This window comes from Halichoeres trimaculatus, unplaced genomic scaffold (assembly GCF_033239565.1).
Source record: "Halichoeres trimaculatus isolate MK-OKI-2021-1 unplaced genomic scaffold, fHalTri1.1 fHalTri1_scaffold_2, whole genome shotgun sequence".
Taxonomy (NCBI): domain Eukaryota; kingdom Metazoa; phylum Chordata; class Actinopteri; order Labriformes; family Labridae; genus Halichoeres; species Halichoeres trimaculatus.
The window spans coordinates 8,149,404-8,168,308 of record NW_027437180.1 but is presented as its reverse complement, the minus strand read 5'-3'; the positions used below and the strand labels follow the sequence as shown (position 1 = coordinate 8,168,308).

General features: G+C 45.3%; 1 protein-coding gene across 2 annotated transcripts in view; it reads left to right on the top strand.

Moving 5' to 3' along the window:
• Positions 1 to 4,537, top strand: part of LOC141810979 (ras and Rab interactor 2-like) — a 66,397-nt gene extending 61,860 nt beyond the window's left edge. The window contains exons 12-13 of one of the 2 annotated variants that reach the window (XM_074698847.1): positions 1,988 to 2,151; positions 2,474 to 4,537. In XM_074698847.1, the coding sequence (XP_074554948.1) occupies positions 1,988 to 2,151; positions 2,474 to 2,800 (491 nt within the window). In that variant the 3' untranslated portion in view covers positions 2,801 to 4,537. Of the gene's footprint in view, positions 1 to 1,987; positions 2,192 to 2,473 lie in introns of both variants that reach the window. The other variant, XM_074698848.1, reaches the window with a different exon arrangement.
• Positions 4,538 to 18,905: the final 14,368 nt, after the last annotated feature.

Below are 18,905 nucleotides of genomic sequence, written 5' to 3'. Positions count from 1 at the left end.
CTTTTGCACTTCACCCCAAAACCGTTTTCGTGTAAACAGCCCCTTAGTCTGATGTAGATTGCCTCATCAAGGCCCTCGTAGAATCATAGAAAATAAAAAAAAACTCTTAAGCGGTTAATGTCCAAAATCCAAGCTTCAGTATAGGCTGTTGTCCTCATGGTGGCGTCTTTCAGTGTTTAAGGATGTGTGTCAGTTTGGACTCCCTGCAGAGCAGAAGCTAGCATACAGAAACATCTGGAAACACCCAGCATAGTAATTTATTGATAACTCTTAGGGTTTGGTTAAAAAAATTGACCCTTGTGTGGAAAACAGAGGTCCGCTTTGATTATTTCAGAACCTACAACCTTCAATCTGTTTTACTGTTTTTAAATCTTTTATGTTAATGTATATAAAATAAAGGAAATCCGAGTAGAGATGGACCGATGTGGATTTTTCCGGGTCGATACCGATACTGATAATTTGTAGTCACAGAGGCCGATAACTGATATTTGAAGCCGATATCAATTTGCAGTGAAAGTGCAAATAGTGGTGTCAAAATTTTGAACCATACAAACTCTAACACTTAACTACATTCAAATACCTTTAAGCATGAGTTTATTAAACAGCTCCCAGGCTTAGCAGCATGTTTTATAAAGTTAAATGAAAACTTAAAAAATAAATAGCTTAAGTTTTCTACAGTAAATAAAATTTTCCAAAATTTAAATGTAATGTGATGCAATAACTGTAATAACTGCACTGCTGATTGGCTGTTGCCCGAGCCTTCAGATGGTACAGTGCTGGGGACTGAGTAGTGACTGCAGACAGCAAAAGGCTGCATCAGAGCTTCAACATTGCAGTTTTAAATTTGTTTCTTATTGGCCGTCGGATTAAAATAAACAGGCTGATGCCGATATGCCTCAAAATGCCAAATATCAACCCGATAATCGGTCTATCCCTAAATCTGAGCTGAACTCCAAGCCTGAACTCTCAGTGCTGCACAGAAAATTTACCAAAGCAAACCAAAATTACAGCGTTTTTTTTTTCTTTTACTCCCCCACCTGAAGTTCATCGGTATCTACATGAGAGGCTGAACTGCAAATAAACACACCCCACTGTGACGAGTTAATATTGATTTATTAATCTAAAATATGACAGACGAATCAACTAATCTGATTTGGATTTTGCAACAGGATTGACACAAGCACAGTCAGGATTATTTGTTGATCCATGTAATAGAACCTCCCAAATGTGAAGTAGCTGGTTGTCACAGGCAGAATACAGCTCATCCCTCCCTCTTCACATGTTTATCAGGTTTAAAAGTTTGACTGACTGAGATCAGCTTTTCAGTTCAGAGACGACTGCTTCCAAATCTGCTCCTGTCACGTTGATTATTTGCTGTCATATTTCATTTTTCTTCTCTCTCTTTTTAAAAGGATGGTCCAGTGTAATTTTTTTAAGGAGGAAATAAGGGTCATAACAAATCCTGTTTTCTTATCATTTGGGGATTTTAAACAGAAGCAGAAGACTGGTTTACCAAACTGCTGTTGGTTTTGTCTGAACCTTGTCGGCTGAGTTGATTTCTCAGGGAGGTCTAGTGAGAGTGTTTAAGAAACATGCGAGTAGGAAGTCCTCGTGACATGAGAAGGAAATTCCAGTGGATGTTTGATTTGAATGGAACAGGTTCAGAGGAAAAGGGAGGCTGGACCCTCCCAGAGTGAAATACTTTCCTATCAGCGTCAACCTGTCTGGCACCTATGCTCATTGAAGCACGGCTCGAGTGTGGTGATCTGAACATGAACTTTTATTGATTACACCAAAAAATGACTGGACTTCTTGTTCTGACGCGTTCACCGGTACGAAAGGAAGTGTTCGTCCTTACATGTTTCTCGCAACTGCGTGATTTCAACTGGTTTCATTTCTAGAGAAACAGCCCTGAAGTGCCTGGTTGTTAGGTTTCTTTTTCTCCTAAAATCCTCTGACATCACTCTCCGTCGTGTTGACCCTCCAGGAGGTTACTACTTGACCAGCGCGTACGGAGCCATGTCGCTCATCAAGAACTTCCAGGAGGAGCAGGCAGCCCGGGTGCTGAGCTCTGAAGCCAGAAACACGCTTCACCAGTGGCACCGGCGCCGCACGGCCCAGCGCTCGGCGCCGTCTGTGGACGACTTTCAGGTATCACGCCTGACCTGAACCCACCTTGAACATCCAGGCAGTGAGTCTAAGTCATACCAATTCCCAAAACATCCAACTCCAGCTGTGGAAAGGTGCATGCAAGCTGCTGTGTTCTGGCCCCCATCAGTTTCTACTAACACCACGGCATGCACATCTGGATCTACGGTGTCTTAGATTGGTAGACAGCACCCTCTAGTGGAATAATAACACCTGCATGTACAACCTTAATCCCTGCATGCTTGATTTTGATTTGATACTTCTGCTGAAGAGGTTTCTTTCTGCACCACTTGTGAACACGTGATTTTTTTCGTTCTCTCTGTAGAACTATCTCCGTGTGGCCCTGCAGGAAGCAGACACCGGCTGCACGGCTAAAACCCTGATCGTACACCCGTACACGACCACAGAGGAGGTCTGCTCGCTCTGTGCATACAAGTTCAAGATCCCCGACCCCGAGAACTATGCACTGTTTCTGGTCACAGAGGAGACGAGTCAGCAGCTCGCCCCGGACACTCACCCCCAACGGATTAAAGCTGAGCTCCACAGCCGGCCTCGAACACACGTCTTCCACTTTCTCTACAGGAAGGTGCCCAACCTGAACCTCTGCATCCCCGCCGTCCTGCACAACGGAAACTGCCTTCAAGTTGAATAGAGGAGGAGAATGTAAAGTTTCTGCTTACTGCACTTACTGTCTGACAAAAAGTTATTAAATGTTTTATATTTCTGGTGCTTGTAGATGTTTGTTTGTTGTTGGACCAGAGGATGTATGGAAAGAAACCAAGCTGAACGTCGGCATGTTGCTGCAGCTCTTATGTCTGGGGTCAAATATGATGCCGTTAGGAATTGAGGCGTTTCACTGATTAAACCAGTACGAGTGAAGCTGACTGTAGAAAGGTTTGGTGTTGTACCTGGACACTATGTGGGTCATGTTTTTTTCAAAGGTTTAGAAAGAGGACCCTATTTGACAAGAAGCCCTTTAAGTATGAGTTTAGCAAAGATGACTGAAAAAGACTGGTAACACTTGCAGAAGCAGATTTGAACGTGTAAAATAACAAGTGCAGCTTATTTAACGAATGTACATTTAACAAGCTAAAACTCCAGGATGTTAAAACTGATTTACACTAATCCTTAGATAAGTTATAGATATAGGCAGCTCCTCTTTTACCAGCAAAGAAAGAGGATAATGAGCACTTGAAATATGATTTAACTTCACAGAAAGCAAAAGAAGTATTTCTAATGTGTGTGACATATCAACAAACTGATCTCTGTGCCACAAAAAATGACATTTTCATTCAGGTATGTACCAGTGGATGATAACTGATGGTATCTAAAGCTGTAGCAGATTCATAAAATGAAATTCCAGGTATTTGGAAATGTATTTTTACCTGTTAGAAATCCAAGGCAACATTTCTTTTCGATTCTATTCTGCTTTATAAAATCTAACTGGACATGAGTCTGATTTTTCGTAGCACCACCTTTGTGTTGATGTAAATATTCCTGAATTGGTTCCAAAGCTGAATTTTATCCACAGCCCTGAGACAGAAACTTACTCAAAACAGAAAACTTTTTAACTAATGCTTTTTTAAGTCATCACAGTGCAGTCGTGGCCAAAAGTTTTGAGAATGACACAAATTTAGATTTTCACAAAGGTTGTTTTTCATGACTTAGCAGTTAATTGCAACTCGTCTGGTCACTTTTCACAAATTCAAATTACCACCATAGAAACTGAGGCAGCAAACTGTGTGAAAACCAAAATTTGTCCCATTCTCAAAACTTTTTGCCATGACTGTAGTTCATATCTACACAAGGGGCCTGTCTTGTCATTTAGAGCTCATTTGTACCTGCTGGACTAAGAGCAGAAGCTGAAGGTGTGTGTGAGGAGGCTGTTTTGAAGGATGTTTTGTATTGAGGTAGTACAGTGTAAAATGGAGATGATTTCTTCTTTTTAAAGTAGAGTTCATAGAGCTGAGACCTACCTTTAATGTCACTTAGTTTGCCTTAACTGCTGTCTTCACAGGGGTCTTCATGAGAGCTGAACAAACCATTACTGGGAGCTTTACACTTTCATCAATGACCTTTAATGCTTCAGCTTTGATTTAATAACTATTTTTAAAGTAATGATTGTTTTTTAATGGCTCTTGTGTTTATTTCTGCAGTTGCTGGTCAACTGTAGCCTGTTTGTCCGAGTAGAAATATTTTTATATATAAATGTTTTTCTTTCATCTCTCACCTGACAAAGATCAGTGTTCTGGTTTAAAATGTCTGTACAGGACTTTGTGGTGGATTTGGATTCATGCCAGTTATTTTTCCAGTCTCTTTTAAACAACACTGTTTCACTGTTTGTTATGGAAACTTAAGATGACTGTGGAAATATATCAAACTCTCTAAATGAAGCCAAATCTTGACTCCTGTCTTATTTCTCGGCTTCACTAGTTTCAAACAAAGTCTCAGCTCTTTTGACTTGGGGATATTTTCTCTTTTTGGTGAAAATGTCTGAATGCACTGAGTTGCTGCCATGTGATTGGTTGATTAGATACTTGAGTTAAGAGCAAGAACAGGTTTACCCGCCGAGTGTATTTAGAACGATTTAAAGAATTAGAGTCCTAAAGTGTGACAACAAATTATTTAATCATTAAGCATTCTTCTGCGGAGGTTAGAGGGTCTTCTTGGTATCTCAGGAACCGCTTTAGCCTGGCTTTGATCGCATCTTTCGGATCGACATCAGTTTGTTCATGTGAACGTCTACTTCTTTGCACACCAGGGTGCAATATGGAGTTCCTCAAGGTTCAGTGCTCGGACCGATTCTTTTCATCTTGGATATGCTTCCTCACGGCACTATATTGAGGAAACACTCCATAAACTTTCACTGCTATGCAGATGACACTCAGCTTTACTTGTCAATGAAGCCTGAAGAAACCAACCGCTTATCTAAACTTGAAACATGCCACAAAGACGTAAGGTCCTGGATGAGCAGAAACTTCTTACTGCTGAACTCAGAGAAGACTGAAGTTATTGTTCTTGGACCTAAACATCTCAGAGAAGCTTTCTTTAACAACATCGCCGCCTCGGACGACATCAGCTTGGCTTCCAGCACCACTGTCAGGAATCTGGGAGTTCTTTTTTAATCGGGACCTGTGCTTGAAATGGGCTGTAACTCCACAAAACGTAGCCAGAGGGCTCCAAAACTTCTAGTGTGCGTCCATCAGGTCCCTAGGAGCGTCCCCAGTGGGTTTTCTCAGAACTGGGTTCAGGGTCCAATTTTCGGTAAATCACAGCTTTGTGCGGGCTTTTTGCCTTGGTAAATTAGGCCTGTATTAAGCCTCTCATTAAACTGGCCTTAACTCCACAAAACGTAGCCCGAGGGCTACAAAACTTCTAGGGTGCGTCCGTCAGGTCCCTAGGAGCGTTCCCAGTGGGTTTTCTCAGAACCGGGTTTGGGGTCCAATTTTCGGAAAATCACAGTATTGTGCGGGGCTGTTTTTCGTAGGAAATTAGGCCTGTATTAAGCCTCTCATTAAATGGGCCTTAACTCCACAAAACATAGCCAGAGGGCTCCAAAACTTCTAGGGCGCGTCCGTCAGGTCACTAGGAGCGTCCCCAGTGGGTTTTCTCATAAACAGGTTTGGGGTCCAATTTTCGGAAAATCACACTTCTGTGTGGGCTGTTTTTCGTAGGAAATTAGGCCTGTATTTGGCCTCTCATTAAATTGGCCATAACTCCATAAAACGTAGCCCGAGGGCTCCAAACCTTCCAGGGTGCATCCGTCAGGTCCCTAGGAGTGTCCCCAGTGGGTTTTCTCAGAACCAGATTCGTGGTCCAATTTTCGGAAAATCACAGTATTGTGCGGGGCTGTTTTTCTTAGGAAATTAGGCCTGTATTCAGCAGCCCTTGCCCATTTCCACCCCCCAACCCACCCAGGCCCCAAACCCACAAAAACACATTCACACACACACACACACACAAGGTTAATATATTTTAGAAATATGTGGCTGAGAGCAGAGGAGCCAGGTCAGGAAACGCACCCAGGAGGTCATCTGCACTGGGCGCTGCCAACGGCTCAAAGGCCAGGACACCTCCACCCAGGCACCCACCGAGCTACAGGTCCGTGAGGGGCCCACAGCAGCAAAGCACTGCTGCTAACCCCCCACCTGACCAAGTCGATGGTCACCACTAGACAGAAGTATCCCAGCCAGAGCCAATCACAGCCCCCAGTGCAGAGGGCCCCCTGCTGAGGAAACACTGGAGATTGGAGATAAAAACATCAAAACAAAACATAAAATTATAAGATAAGATGTAAAAACATATTAACTAAGAAAATAAATAGATATAAAAAGTGCTAAAAATACAATTCAATAATTCAATAAATAAATAAATAAATCTTTTAAACAGTAAAATGAAATAAACTAAATAAATAACCAAATAGATATCCAAATGAATAAATACAATAAAATATTAGTTATAAGCTAAGTGAAAAAAGTGGGTCTTCAGTCTGCTTTTAAAAATATGAACATTCTCTGCGGCCCTGAGGTCCTCTGGCAGGCTATTCCACAGACGGGGGCCATAGTGCTGGAAAGATGCCTCACCAAAGGTTCGTGTTCTAGCCTTTGGTATTACCAAAAGGCCAGTGCCAGAGGATCTCAGGGTCCGCGAGGGTTCATATGGTAAAAGCAGTTCTGAAAGATAAGAAGGCCCAAGACCCCTAAGACATTTAAAAACCATTAAAAGAACCTTAAAATCAATCCTAAAACACACAGGGAGCCAATGCAGCGATTTTAAAACCGGCGTAATATGTGCCCGCCTCCTGGTCTTTGTCAGCACACGTGCTGCTGAGTTTTGTAAAAGTTGTAGACCTGAAATGTGTCTTTTTGGAAGAACAGAAAGCAGGGCGTTACAATAATCAATACGACTGGAGATAAAAGCATGCATTAGCGTCTCTGTGTTAGCCCGGGAGAGAAACGGGCGGACTCTGGCTATGTTCTTTAAGTGATAAAATCCTGTTTTAGTTATATTTTTTACATGTGGAATAAAATTGAGCTCAGAGTCAAAGATGACACCCAGATTTTTGACCTGATTTGATGGGTTTAAAGACAATTTTTGCAATTTTGATACTAAATTCTCTCCCTGAGCCTTAGGATCGATAACTAAAACCTCAGTCTTGTCCTGGTTGAGCTGTAAGAAGTTCTCTGCCATCCAGGATTTAATATCTAAAATACATTTAAAAAGGGCATCAATTGGCCCTGTGACATCAGGGGACATGGATATATACAGTTGAGTGTCGTCAGCATAGCTGTGAAAAGCTATACCATGCTTCCTGATGACACTTCCCAATGGGAGCATGTATAGGTAAAAAGTATGGGGCCTAAAATTGAGCCTTGGGGCACACCACAGTTAATTTTATGAATTCTTGAAGAGCATGTGTCCAAACTTACCAGAAATTTTCTGTCTGTGAGATAAGAATCAAACTATTGAAGGGCAGTACCAGAGAGGCCCACCAGGTGTCTAAGTCTATTTAAAAGAATCCTGTGATCTACTGTATCAAAAGCAGCGCTTAGGTCCAGTAGCACAAGGACTGTAAGCTTGTTTAAATCCAAGCTGCACCTGAGGTCATTAACAATCTTTAGTAGGGCGGTCTTTGTACTGTGGTTTGTTCTAAACCAGACTGAAATTTCTCTAAAACGGAATTGTTAGTTAAAAAATCATTCAACTGAATAAAAACAAGTCTCTCTAAAATTTTGCTTAAAAATGGTAAGTTGGACACTGGTCTGTAATTATTAAGAATATTGGGATCTAAATTGTTCTTCTTCAGAAGGGGCCTCACTACTGCCGTTTCAAGGGCAGCAGGGAAAGAGCCCATCTAAAGAGAACAATTCACAATGTTTAAGAGCTCATTTTCAAAGAATCCAAAAAATGTTTTAAAAAGTGTTGTGGGAATAGGGTCTAAAGGGCGGGTTGTTGGTTTTACTTGGGAGAAAACTCTACCAAGCACCTGAGCATCAACCAGGGCAAAACTGTCAAGTATTTCCTCAGGTAGAAACAAGTTTTCCAATGTATTTAAAACATCATTTTGATTAGATAAAATAGAGGATTTATAAAATCTATTTTACCCCTGAAGTGGTCTGCAAAGTCCTGGCAAAGGGAGTCTGTCGGGGGGATTTGATATCTGTTAGAAACAGGGTTGATTAAAAGATCAATTGTGTTAAGGACTTTTGGGTTATTTTTTTGATCTGTGATAATTTTAGTAAAGTATGTTGTCCTCGCATTTCTGAGAGCGTTATTATATATTTTCACAGTATATGTGATGGTTAATTGTTAGCTTATTTTTCCTCCACTTCCGCTCAGCTACCCTGCAATTTCTTTTCAGTTTTTTGATTTCCTCATTTCTCCACGGGGGTGTGCGCTTAGGCACTACCTTCTTAGTTTTCAGTGGAGCAACAAGATCAAGTGATGATTGTAGTTTAAAAATAAAATGTTCGACAGTAAAATCACAGGAAGCAGGTAAAATAACTGAGGGATTTTTCTCAAAGACTTCAATAAAATTTGTTGCCACTTCTGGGGTAAAATAGCCTGACAGTTCGCACTGAGGTCTCCCGCTGAATAAAACTGGTGACATTAAAAAACACACAGTAATGATCCGACACAGCCACGTCAACAACAGAGGACTGAAAGAATTTATAGCCCATGTAGACATGTTTTTATTAACAATACTATACAGATGTGCTTTTACTAACTTGGTTGTACACATGTGCTCATTGTTGTTGGTATGAATTGCAGGACACTTGAGGGGGGCTAAGGACTCCTGGGATTTTATGGAGCACCCAGAGTGTAGAGTGACCACAAGTGAAGTTAATGTTTATACCCAATAATAAAAAAAAGTAACTGTGTAACACGAATAACGCAAGTCAGCAATTACTTTATTAGAGTTGAGGTGTTTCAGTCGAAGTGAGGAAGGTAAACAATTAAAGGAAGGAAGGAAGCGAGATTTGTGTGTCTAACAGTTTCTCCACAGATAAGTGAAGGGGGGCTGATCACCCACTTGATGAATGCCAGTCACAGACAGAGCCAGAAGACGGCCAGCAGCCAATCAGAGGGGGACAACACCTGAAGAGCCAATAAGAAGACGACTCAACCTACATTCTTTAGAAAAACTCTGTTAGTGACTATATATTGGTACTGAGAGAGAGAGTCGGGGTCAGTCTCATGAACTGTCTCTGCAACATGTAGGGAACAGGGAAATGAGGCTGCACCAGAGATCTCTGTAAATGCATATTCTTGACATATTGTTAATAAATTTGTGTTCAACTGAGAACCAGGACGTCTCCTGATCCTTCCCCATCAACGAACTGCGCGGAAAGAGGTGAGATGAGATTGGAGTCAGATTAATAATTTTAGTGTATTTTGGTCAGATTGATAGCGTCACATTTCCAATGAGAAGTAGTTTAAGTATTTGAGGAATTAAGAACAAAGACATCATTTGAGAGTGACAAACTATCTGTGAGGTACCCTGTCAGGATCGCAGTATGGGAAACTAACTGAGGTGAACAGTAAAAAGTACCCTGTAAGGCAGTGCGAAAATGTACCCTGTCAGGATAACAGTGTGGGAAGATGACTTAGTGCACGGTTAAAGGTACCCTGTAAGGCAGCGTGGAAAAAGTAGCTCTGTCAGGATAGCAGCGTGGGAAGATACTGAGCACCCAGTTAGAGGTACCCTGCAAGGCAGTGTGGGAAAGCAGAGTAGGAGTGACACTTAGATGTATGTCATACAACTCACCTCATTTCCAACAGGACACACTGGCTGACAGGCCATAGGTGAGAACTAAATCCAAAGTGTGTCCTCTGTTGTGCGTTGGCTGTGTGACGTGTTGTGTGAAGCCAAGGCAAGAAATTAAATTTAAAAACTCTCTCGCCATTTAATTAAATGGATTGTCTATGTGTAGGTTAAAATCACCAGATAAAATAATAAAACTGTAGGAGGCATGGATTATTGATATAAATTCAGAAAATTCATTGATAAAAGCAGCATCATGTTTTGGTGGTCTGTAAACAGTGATGCAGAGAATTGAAGGACTGCTAAAAACAAGTGCATGGTGTTCAAAGGTGGCGTACTGATCAAATAATATTTGTTTAGTCTTATGTGATTGTTTTTTTATAGATGCAGTACCACCACCTTTCCTGCAACTTCTGTGAGAGAATGTAAAGTTAAAATCTGGTGGGGAGGCCTCAGTGAGAATAACTGGCGCGTCTGCACCCAGCCACGTTTCAGTTAAAAACAAACAATCCACCTCGTTATCTAAAATCAGGTCATTAATAATAAAAGATTTGTTCAAAATGGAGCGAACATTTAAAAGAGCCATGTTTATAGTGGTAGGTGATTTACAGACTGTATGAGTGGATTGTGTATGCTTTGGGAGAGGTCTGAGGTTATTGAAGTTCACAGAGTGGACATGATGTGCAACGGCTTTCTCACGGTGAGAGATTATGAAAGGGATAGGTGAGTTGTTAGTGAAAGTTGAAGGCCCAAGTCCAGTATGTGTGTCAGTGGTGGGACAAAAAATGTAGGAACTAGGACCCAGGGGACATCAATCAGAGGGGGACAGAGTGGTCGGCACAGGTTTTGGGTAGGTGCTGGGTGCACATGCTGTACACCGTATGCCAGGTTGGCGGAGAGCACGCGGGTGCCAGCCCTGTTTAAATGAAGGCCGTCGGGTCCAAAAAGATGTCTCCTCTCCCAAAAGGCATTGAAATTGTCTATGAAACCGATGTTGTGGGTGGCGCAGGCAGAGGAGAGCCAGGTGTTCAAGCTGAGTAGCCTGCTAAAGCGCCCCATGCCCCGTCCACAAGTGGGGGTGGAGCCGGAGACAAAAACACTCAGCTGGTACTGCGAGAGTTTATTAAAAGGCTGCATGAAGTCACGCTTTAAAAGCTCAGACTGTTGTCTGGAAGTGTCGTTGGTGCCGACGTGAATAAGGACTCTGTTTACCTGTGGATGGGAACCCATTAGACCGGGGATTTTCTCAGATATCTCTGTAACGGTGGCGCCGGGAAAAGACGGAGTGGAAGCCACCCGCAGACGAACGTTCCAGATGATGGAATCCCCGAGGACGAGAGTCGTGGCTTGTTGTCCGGTGGAGGGAGCCCGCTCAGAGACCCTGTCATCTCCGCCAGCCCGGCGGAGAGAACGCCGGGAGTGCCATCTCACCGCTTCCTTGAGCAGCCGTCTCCGTTGGTCTGAGGGACGAAGGAAGAGGGTGAGTAGCCTGACGCTGGATGGCCATCCGTTGGGGCACCGGGATCCGTGAGAGGAGGGAAAGCTGTGGCATCCATCAGCGGGGGCACAGTATCCGGCGGAGAGGGATCCGTACCGGGCGGGGAAGTCTCCTCGTCTGGAGCCCCGGCAAGTTGGTCCATGCTCCTGGATAAGGCCGAATACTTGTTGGTGAGAGGGATACTGACTGAGGAGTGACCCCAGCCAGGAGCCCTCTTTCGACTACGGACTACCACCTCAGACCAGAGAGTCCCACTGCTCGGAGTAGAGCAGGAGGGCCGTTGGCAGGCGGAGGATGACGGCTCCCAGACCACGGTATCCCTCAGTGTGCCGGTAGCGCTGTGCTGTTGTAGCTCACTGGTCTGCGTGGTCTCCAGCTAGCCGGACAACGCCGGGAGTCGGGACTTGAAGGTGGCCAACAGAGAGTCCTTCTTCTGTAGCTCATCTGACAGCCGCCCAATGTCCTCCAGGAGATCAGCGATCTTTTTCTGGGCTCGTTTAAGCTGCTGTTCCACTGCTGCAGGTATGGTTATGTCCGTAGTGGGAGCATCCATGGTAGCTATGCTAAGTTGATAGCTATCTTGCTAAAAGCGTCAAATCCAAGAAACCAGTGACTAAAAACCTTCTATCCGATAAAAGCAAAAGTTAAAAGTAGCCAATTACTTAGGTTTAAACATAGTAAAAGCATTTAAAATCAATTTAAAACCTGATAAAAGCAGGAGCACTCTTCTCTGTAGCTCTCATTTTCACTCGTGTACACCGTAAGGTCCCTAGGAGCGTCCCCAGTGGGTTTTCTCAGAAACAGGTTCGGGGTCCAATTTTCGGAAAAACACAGTATTGTGCGGGCTGTTTTTCTAATAAATTAGGCCTGTATTTAGCCTCTCATTAAACTGGCCTTAACTCCACAAAACATTGCCAGAGGGCTCCAAAACTTCTAGGGTGTGTCCGTCAGGTCCGGAGGAGAGTCGCCCATGGGTTTTCTCAGAACTGGGTTCAGGGTCCAAGTTTTGGAAAATCACAGTTCTGTGCGGGCTGTTTTTCGTAGGAAATTAGGCCTGTATTAAGCCTCTTATTAAATGGGCTGTAACTCCACAAAACATTGCCAGAGGGCTCCAAAACTTCTAGGGTGTGTCCGTCAGGTCCGGAGGAGAGTCGCCCATGGGTTTTCTCAGAACTGGGTTCAGGGTCCAAGTTTTGGAAAATCACAGTTCTGTGCGGGCTGTTTTTCGTAGGAAATTAGGCCTGTATTAAGCCTCTTATTAAATGGGCTGTAACTCCACAAAACATAGCCAGAGGGCTTCAAAACTTTTAGGGTGCATCCGTCAGGTCCCTAGGGGTGTCCCCAGTGGGTTTACTCAAAACCAGGTTCGGGGTCCAATCTTCGGAAAGTCACAGTTTTGTGAGGACTGTTTTTCGTAGGAAATTGGGCCTGTATTGAGCCTGTCATTAAATGGGCTTTAACTCCACAAAAACATAACCACTGGGCTTCAAAACTTTTAGGGTGCTTCCGTCAGGTCCCTAGGGTCGTTCCCAGTGAGTTGTCTCAGAACCGGGGACGGGGTCCAATTTTCGGGAAATCACAGCTTTGTGCGGGCTTTGTTTCTTGGTAAATTAGGCCTGTATTTAGCCTAACATTTAATTGGCCTCAACTCCACAAAACGTAGCCCAAGGGCTCATAAACTTCTATGGTTGTCTGTCAGGTCCCTAGGAGCGTCCCCAGTGGGTTTTCTCAGAGACATGTTTGGGGTCCAATTTTCGGGAAATCACAGCTTTGAGCGGGCCATTTATCTTAGGAAATTAGGCCTGTATTTAGCCTCTCATTTAATTGGCCTAAACTCCACAAAATGTAGCCCTATGGCTTTGAAACTTCTAGGGTGCGTCCGTCAGGTCACTAGGAGCGTCCCCAGTGGGTTTTCTCAGAACAGGGTTCAGGATCCGATTTTCAGAAAATTGCGATTTTGCGCGGGCATTTTTTCATAGGAAATCAGGCCTGTATTAAGCCTCTCATTAAACTGGCTGTAACTCCACGAAAACGTAGCCCGAGGGCTCTGAAACTTCTAGGGTGCGTCCGTCAGGTCACTAGGAGCGTCACCAAATGGTTTTCTCAGAACCGGGTTCAGGGTCCGTTTTTCAGAATATCGTGATTTTGCGCGAGCATTTTAACATAGGAAATTAGGCCTGTATTTAGCCTCTCATTAAACTGACCGTAACTCCACAAAACGTAGCCCGAGGGCTCTGAAACTTCTAGGGTGCGTCCGTCAGGTCACAAGGAGCGTCCCCAGTGGGATTTCTCAGAAATGGCTTCGGGGTCTGATTTTCAGAAAATCGCGATTTTGCGCAGGCATTTTTTCAAAGGAAAATAGGCCTTTATTTAGCCTCTCATTAAACTGGCTGTAACTCCACAAAACGTAGCCCGAGGGCTCTGAAACTTCTAGGGTGCATCCGTCAGGTCACTAGGAGCGTCCCCAGTGGGTTTTCTCAGAAATGGGTTCAGGATCCGATTTCGGAAATGCGATTTTGCGCGGGCCTTTTATCATAGGAAATTAAGCCTGTATTTAGCCTCTCATTAAACTGGCCTTAACTCCACAAAATGTAGCCCAAGGGCTCTGAAACTTCTATGGTTCGTCCGTCAGGTCACTAGGAGTGTCCCAAGTGGGTTTTCTCAGAAATGGGTTGGGGGTCTGATTTTCAGAAAATTGCGATTTTGAGCGAGCATTTTTTTCATAGGAAATTAGGCCTGTATTAAGCCTCTCATTAAACTGGCCGTAACTCCACAAAACGTATCCCGAGGGCTCTGCAACTTCTATGGTGCGTCCGTCAGGTCACTAGGAGTGTCCCCAGTGGGTTTTCTAAGAAATGGCTTTGGGGTCCGATTTTCGGAAAAATCGCGATTTTGCGCGGGCATTTTTTCATAGGAAATTAGGCCTGTATTTAGCCTCTCATTGAACTGGCCGTAACTCCACAAAACGTAGCCCGAGGGCTCTGAAACTTCTAGGGTGCGTCCGTCAGGTCACTAGGAGCGTCCCCAGTGGGTTTTCTCAGAATCGGGTTCGGGGTCCGATTTTCGGAAAATCGCGATTTTGCGCGGGCATGTTTTCAATGGAAATAAGGCCTGTATTTAGCCTCTCATTAAACTGGCCGTAACTCCACAAAAAGTAGCCAGAGGGCTCTGAAACTTCTAGGGTGCGTCCGTCAGGTCACTTGGAGCATCCCCAGTGGGTTTTCTCAGAAAAGGGTTCGGGGTCCGATTTTCGGAAAATCGCGATTTTGTGCGGGGATGTTTTCAATGGAAATTGGGCCCGAATTTAGCCTCTCATTAAACTGGCCGTAACTCCACAAAACGTAGCCCGAGGGCTCTGAAACTTCTAGGGTGCGTCCGTCAGGTCACTAGGAGCGTCCCCAGTGGGTTTTCTCAGAATCGGGTTCGGGTGCGATTTTCGGAAAATCGCGATTTTGCACGGGCATGTTTTCAATGGAAATTAGGCCCGAATTTAGCCTCTCATTAAACTGGCCATAACTCCACAAAAAGTAGCCCGAGGGCTCTGAAACTTCTAGGGTGCGTCTGTCAGGTCACTAGGAGCGTCCCCAGTGGGTTTTCTCAGAATCGGGTTTGGGGTGCGATTTTCGGAAAATCGCGATTTTGCCCGGGGATGTTTTCAATGGAAATTAGGCCCGAATTTAGCCTCTCATTAAACTGGCTTTAACTCCACAAAACGTAGCCCGAGGGCTCTGAAACTTCTAGGGTGCGTCCGTCAGGTCACTAGGAGCGTCCCCAGTGGGTTTTCTCAGAATCGGGTTTGGGGTGCGATTTTCGGAAAATCGCGATTTTGCGCAGGCATGTTTTCAATGGAAATTTGGCCCGAATTTAGCCTCTCATTAAACTGGCTGTAACTCCACAAAACAGAGCCAGAGGGCTCTGAAACTTCTAGGGTGCGTCCGTCAGGTCACTAGGAGCGTCCCCAGTGGGTTTTCTCAGAATCGGGTATGGGGTCCGATTTTTCGGAAAATCGCGATTTTGCGCAGGCAAGTTTTCAATGGAAATTAGGCCCGAATTTAGCCTCTCATTAAACTGGCCGTAACTCCACAAAACGTAGCCCTAGGGCTCTGAAACTTCTAGGGTGCGTCCGTCAGGTCACTAGGAGCGTCCCCAGTGGGTTTTCTCAGAATCGAGTTCGGGGTCCGATTTTCGGAAAATCGCGATTTTGTGCGGGGATGTTTTCAATGGAAATTGGGCCCGAATTTAGCCTCTCATTAAACTGGCCGTAACTCCACAAAACGTAGCCCGAGGGCTCTGAAACTTCTAGGGTGCGTCCGTCAGGTCACTAGGAGCGTCCCCAGTGGGTTTTCTCAGAATCGGGGTCCGATTTTCGGAAAATCACGATTTTGCGCGGGGATGTTTTCAATGGAAATTAGGCCCGAATTTAGCCTCTCATTAAACTGGCTGTAACTCCACAAAATGTAGCCCGAGGGCTCTGAAACTTCTAGGGTGCGTCCGTCAGGTCACTAGGAGCGTCCCCAGTGGGTTTTCTCAGAATAGGGTTCGGGGTCCGATTTTCGGAAAATCGCGATTTTGTGCGGGGATGTTTTCAATGGAAATTAGGCCCAAAATTAGCCTCTCATTAAACTGGCTGTAACTCCACAAAACGTAGCCCGAGGGCTCTGAAACTTCTAGGGTGCGTCCGTCTGGTCATTAGGAGCGTCCCCAGTGGGTTTTCTCAGAATCGAGTATGGGGTCCGATTTTTCGGAAAATCGCGATTTTGTGCGGGGATGTTTTCAATGGAAATTGGGCCCGAATTTAGCCTCTCATTAAACTGGCTGTAACTCCACAAAACGTAGCCCGAGGGCTCTGAAACTTCTAGGGTGCGTCCGTCAGGTCATTAGGAGCGTCCCCAGTGGGTTTTCTCAGAATCGAGTTCGGGGTCCGTTTTTCGGAAAATCGCGATTTTGTGCGGGGATGTTTTCAATGGAAATTGGGCCCGAATTTAGCCTCTCATTAAACTGGCCGTAACTCCACAAAACGTAGCCCGAGGGCTCTGAAACTTCTAGGGTGCGTCCGTCAGGTCACTAGGAGCGTCCCCAGTGGGTTTTCTCAGAATCGGGGTCCGATTTTCGGAAAATCACGATTTTGCGCGGGGATGTTTTCAATGGAAATTAGGCCCGAATTTAGCCTCTCATTAAACTGGCTGTAACTCCACAAAATGTAGCCCGAGGGCTCTGAAACTTCTAGGGTGCGTCCGTCAGGTCACTAGGAGCGTCCCCAGTGGGTTTTCTCAGAATAGGGTTCGGGGTCCGATTTTCGGAAAATCGCGATTTTGCGCAGGCATGTTTTCAATGGAAATTGGGCCCAAAATTAGCCTCTCATTAAACTGGCTGTAACTCCACAAAACGTAGCCCGAGGGCTCTGAAACTTCTAGGGTGCGTCCGTCAGGTCATTAGGAGCGTCCCCAGTGGGTTTTCTAAGAATCGAGTTCAGGGTCAGATTTTCGGAAAATCGCGATTTTGTGCGGGGATGTTTTCAATGGAAATTGGGCCCGAATTTAGCCTCTCATTAAACTGGCCGTAACTCCACAAAACGTAGCCCGAGGGCTCTGAAACTTCTAGGGTGCGTCCGTCAGGTCACTAGGAGCGTCCCTAGTGGGTTTTCTCAGAATCGGGGTCCGATTTTCGGAAAATCACGATTTTGCGCGGGGATGTTTTCAATGGAAATTAGGCCCGAATTTAGCCTCTCATTAAACTGGCTGTAACTCCACAAAACGTAGCCCGAGGGCTCTGAAACTTCTAGGGTGCGTCCGTCAGGTCACTAGGAGCGTCCCCAGTGGGTTTTCTCAGAATCAGGTTCGGGGTGCGATTTTCGGAAAATCGCGATTTTGCGCGGGCATGTTTTCAATGGAAATTGGGCCCGAATGTAGCCTCTCATTAAACTGGCCGTAACTCCACAAAACGTAGCCCGAGGGCTCTGAAACTTCTAGGGTGCGTCCGTCAGGTCACTAGGAGCGTCCCCAGTGGGTTTTCTCAGAATCTGGTTCGGGGTCCGATTTTCGGAAAATCGCGATTTTGCGCAGGCAAGTTTTCAATGGAAATTAGGCCGGAATTTAGCCTCTCATTAAACTGGCCGTAACTCCACAAAACGTAGCCCGAGGGCTCTGAAACTTCTAGGGTGCGTCCGTCAGGTCACTAGGAGCGTCCCCAGTGGGTTTTCTCAGAATCGGGTTCGGGGTCCGATTTTCGGAAAATCGCGATTTTGCGCGGGCATGTTTTCAATGGAAATTTGGCCCGAATTTAGCCTCTCATTAAACTGGCTGTAACTCCACAAAACGTAGCCCGAGGGCTCTGAAACTTCTAGGGTGCGTCCGTCAGGTCATTAGGAGCGTCCCCAGTGGGTTTTCTCAGAATCGAGTTCAGGGTCCGATTTTCGGAAAATCGCGATTTTGTGCGGGGATGTTTTCAATGGAAATTGGGCCCGAATGTAGCCTCTCATTAAACTGGCCGTAACTCCACAAAACGTAGCCTGAGGGCTCTGAAACTTCTAGGGTGCGTCCGTCAGGTCACTAGGAGCGTCCCCAGTGGGTTTTCTCAGAATCGGGGTCCGATTTTCGGAAAATCACGATTTTGCGCGGGGATGTTTTCAATGGAAATTAGGCCCGAATTTAGCCTCTCATTAAACTGGCTGTAACTCCACAAAACGTAGCCCGAGGGCTCTGAAACTTCTAGGGTGCGTCCGTCAGGTCACTAGGAGCGTCCCCAGTGGGTTTTCTCAGTATCGGGTTGGGGTGCTATTTTCGGAAAATCGCGATTTTGCGCGGGCATGTTTTCAATGGAAATTGGGCCCGAATTTAGCCTCTCATTAAACTGGCCGTAACTCCACAAAAAGTAGCCCGAGGGCTCTGAAACTTCTAGGGTGCGTCCGTCAGGTCACTAGGAGCGTCCCCAGTGGGTTTTCTCAGAATCGGGTTCAGGGTGCGATTATCGGAAAATCGCGATTTTGTGCGGGCATGTTTTCAATGGAAATTAGGCCGGAATTTAGCCTCTCATTAAACTGGCCGTAACTCCACAAAACGTAGCCCGAGGGCTCTGAAACTTCTAGGGTGCGTCCGTCAGGTCACTAGGAGCGTCCCCAGTGGGTTTTCTCAGAATCGGGTTCGGGGTCCGATTTTCGGAAAATCGCGATTTTGCGCGGGGATGTTTTCAATGGAAATTAGGCCCGAATTTAGCCTCTCATTAAACTGGCTGTAACTCCACAAAACGTAGCCCGAGGGCTCTGAAACTTCTAGGGTGCGTCCGTCAGGTCACTAGGAGCGTCCCCAGTGGGTTTTCTCAGAATCGGGTTCAGGGTGCGATTTTCGGAAAATCACGATTTTGCACGGGCATGTTTTCAATGGAAAATAGGCCCGAATTTAGCCTCTCATTAAACTGGCTGTAACTCCACAAAACAGAGCCCGAGGGCTCTGAAACTTCTAGGGTGCGTCCGTCAGGTCACTAGGAGCGTCCCCAGTG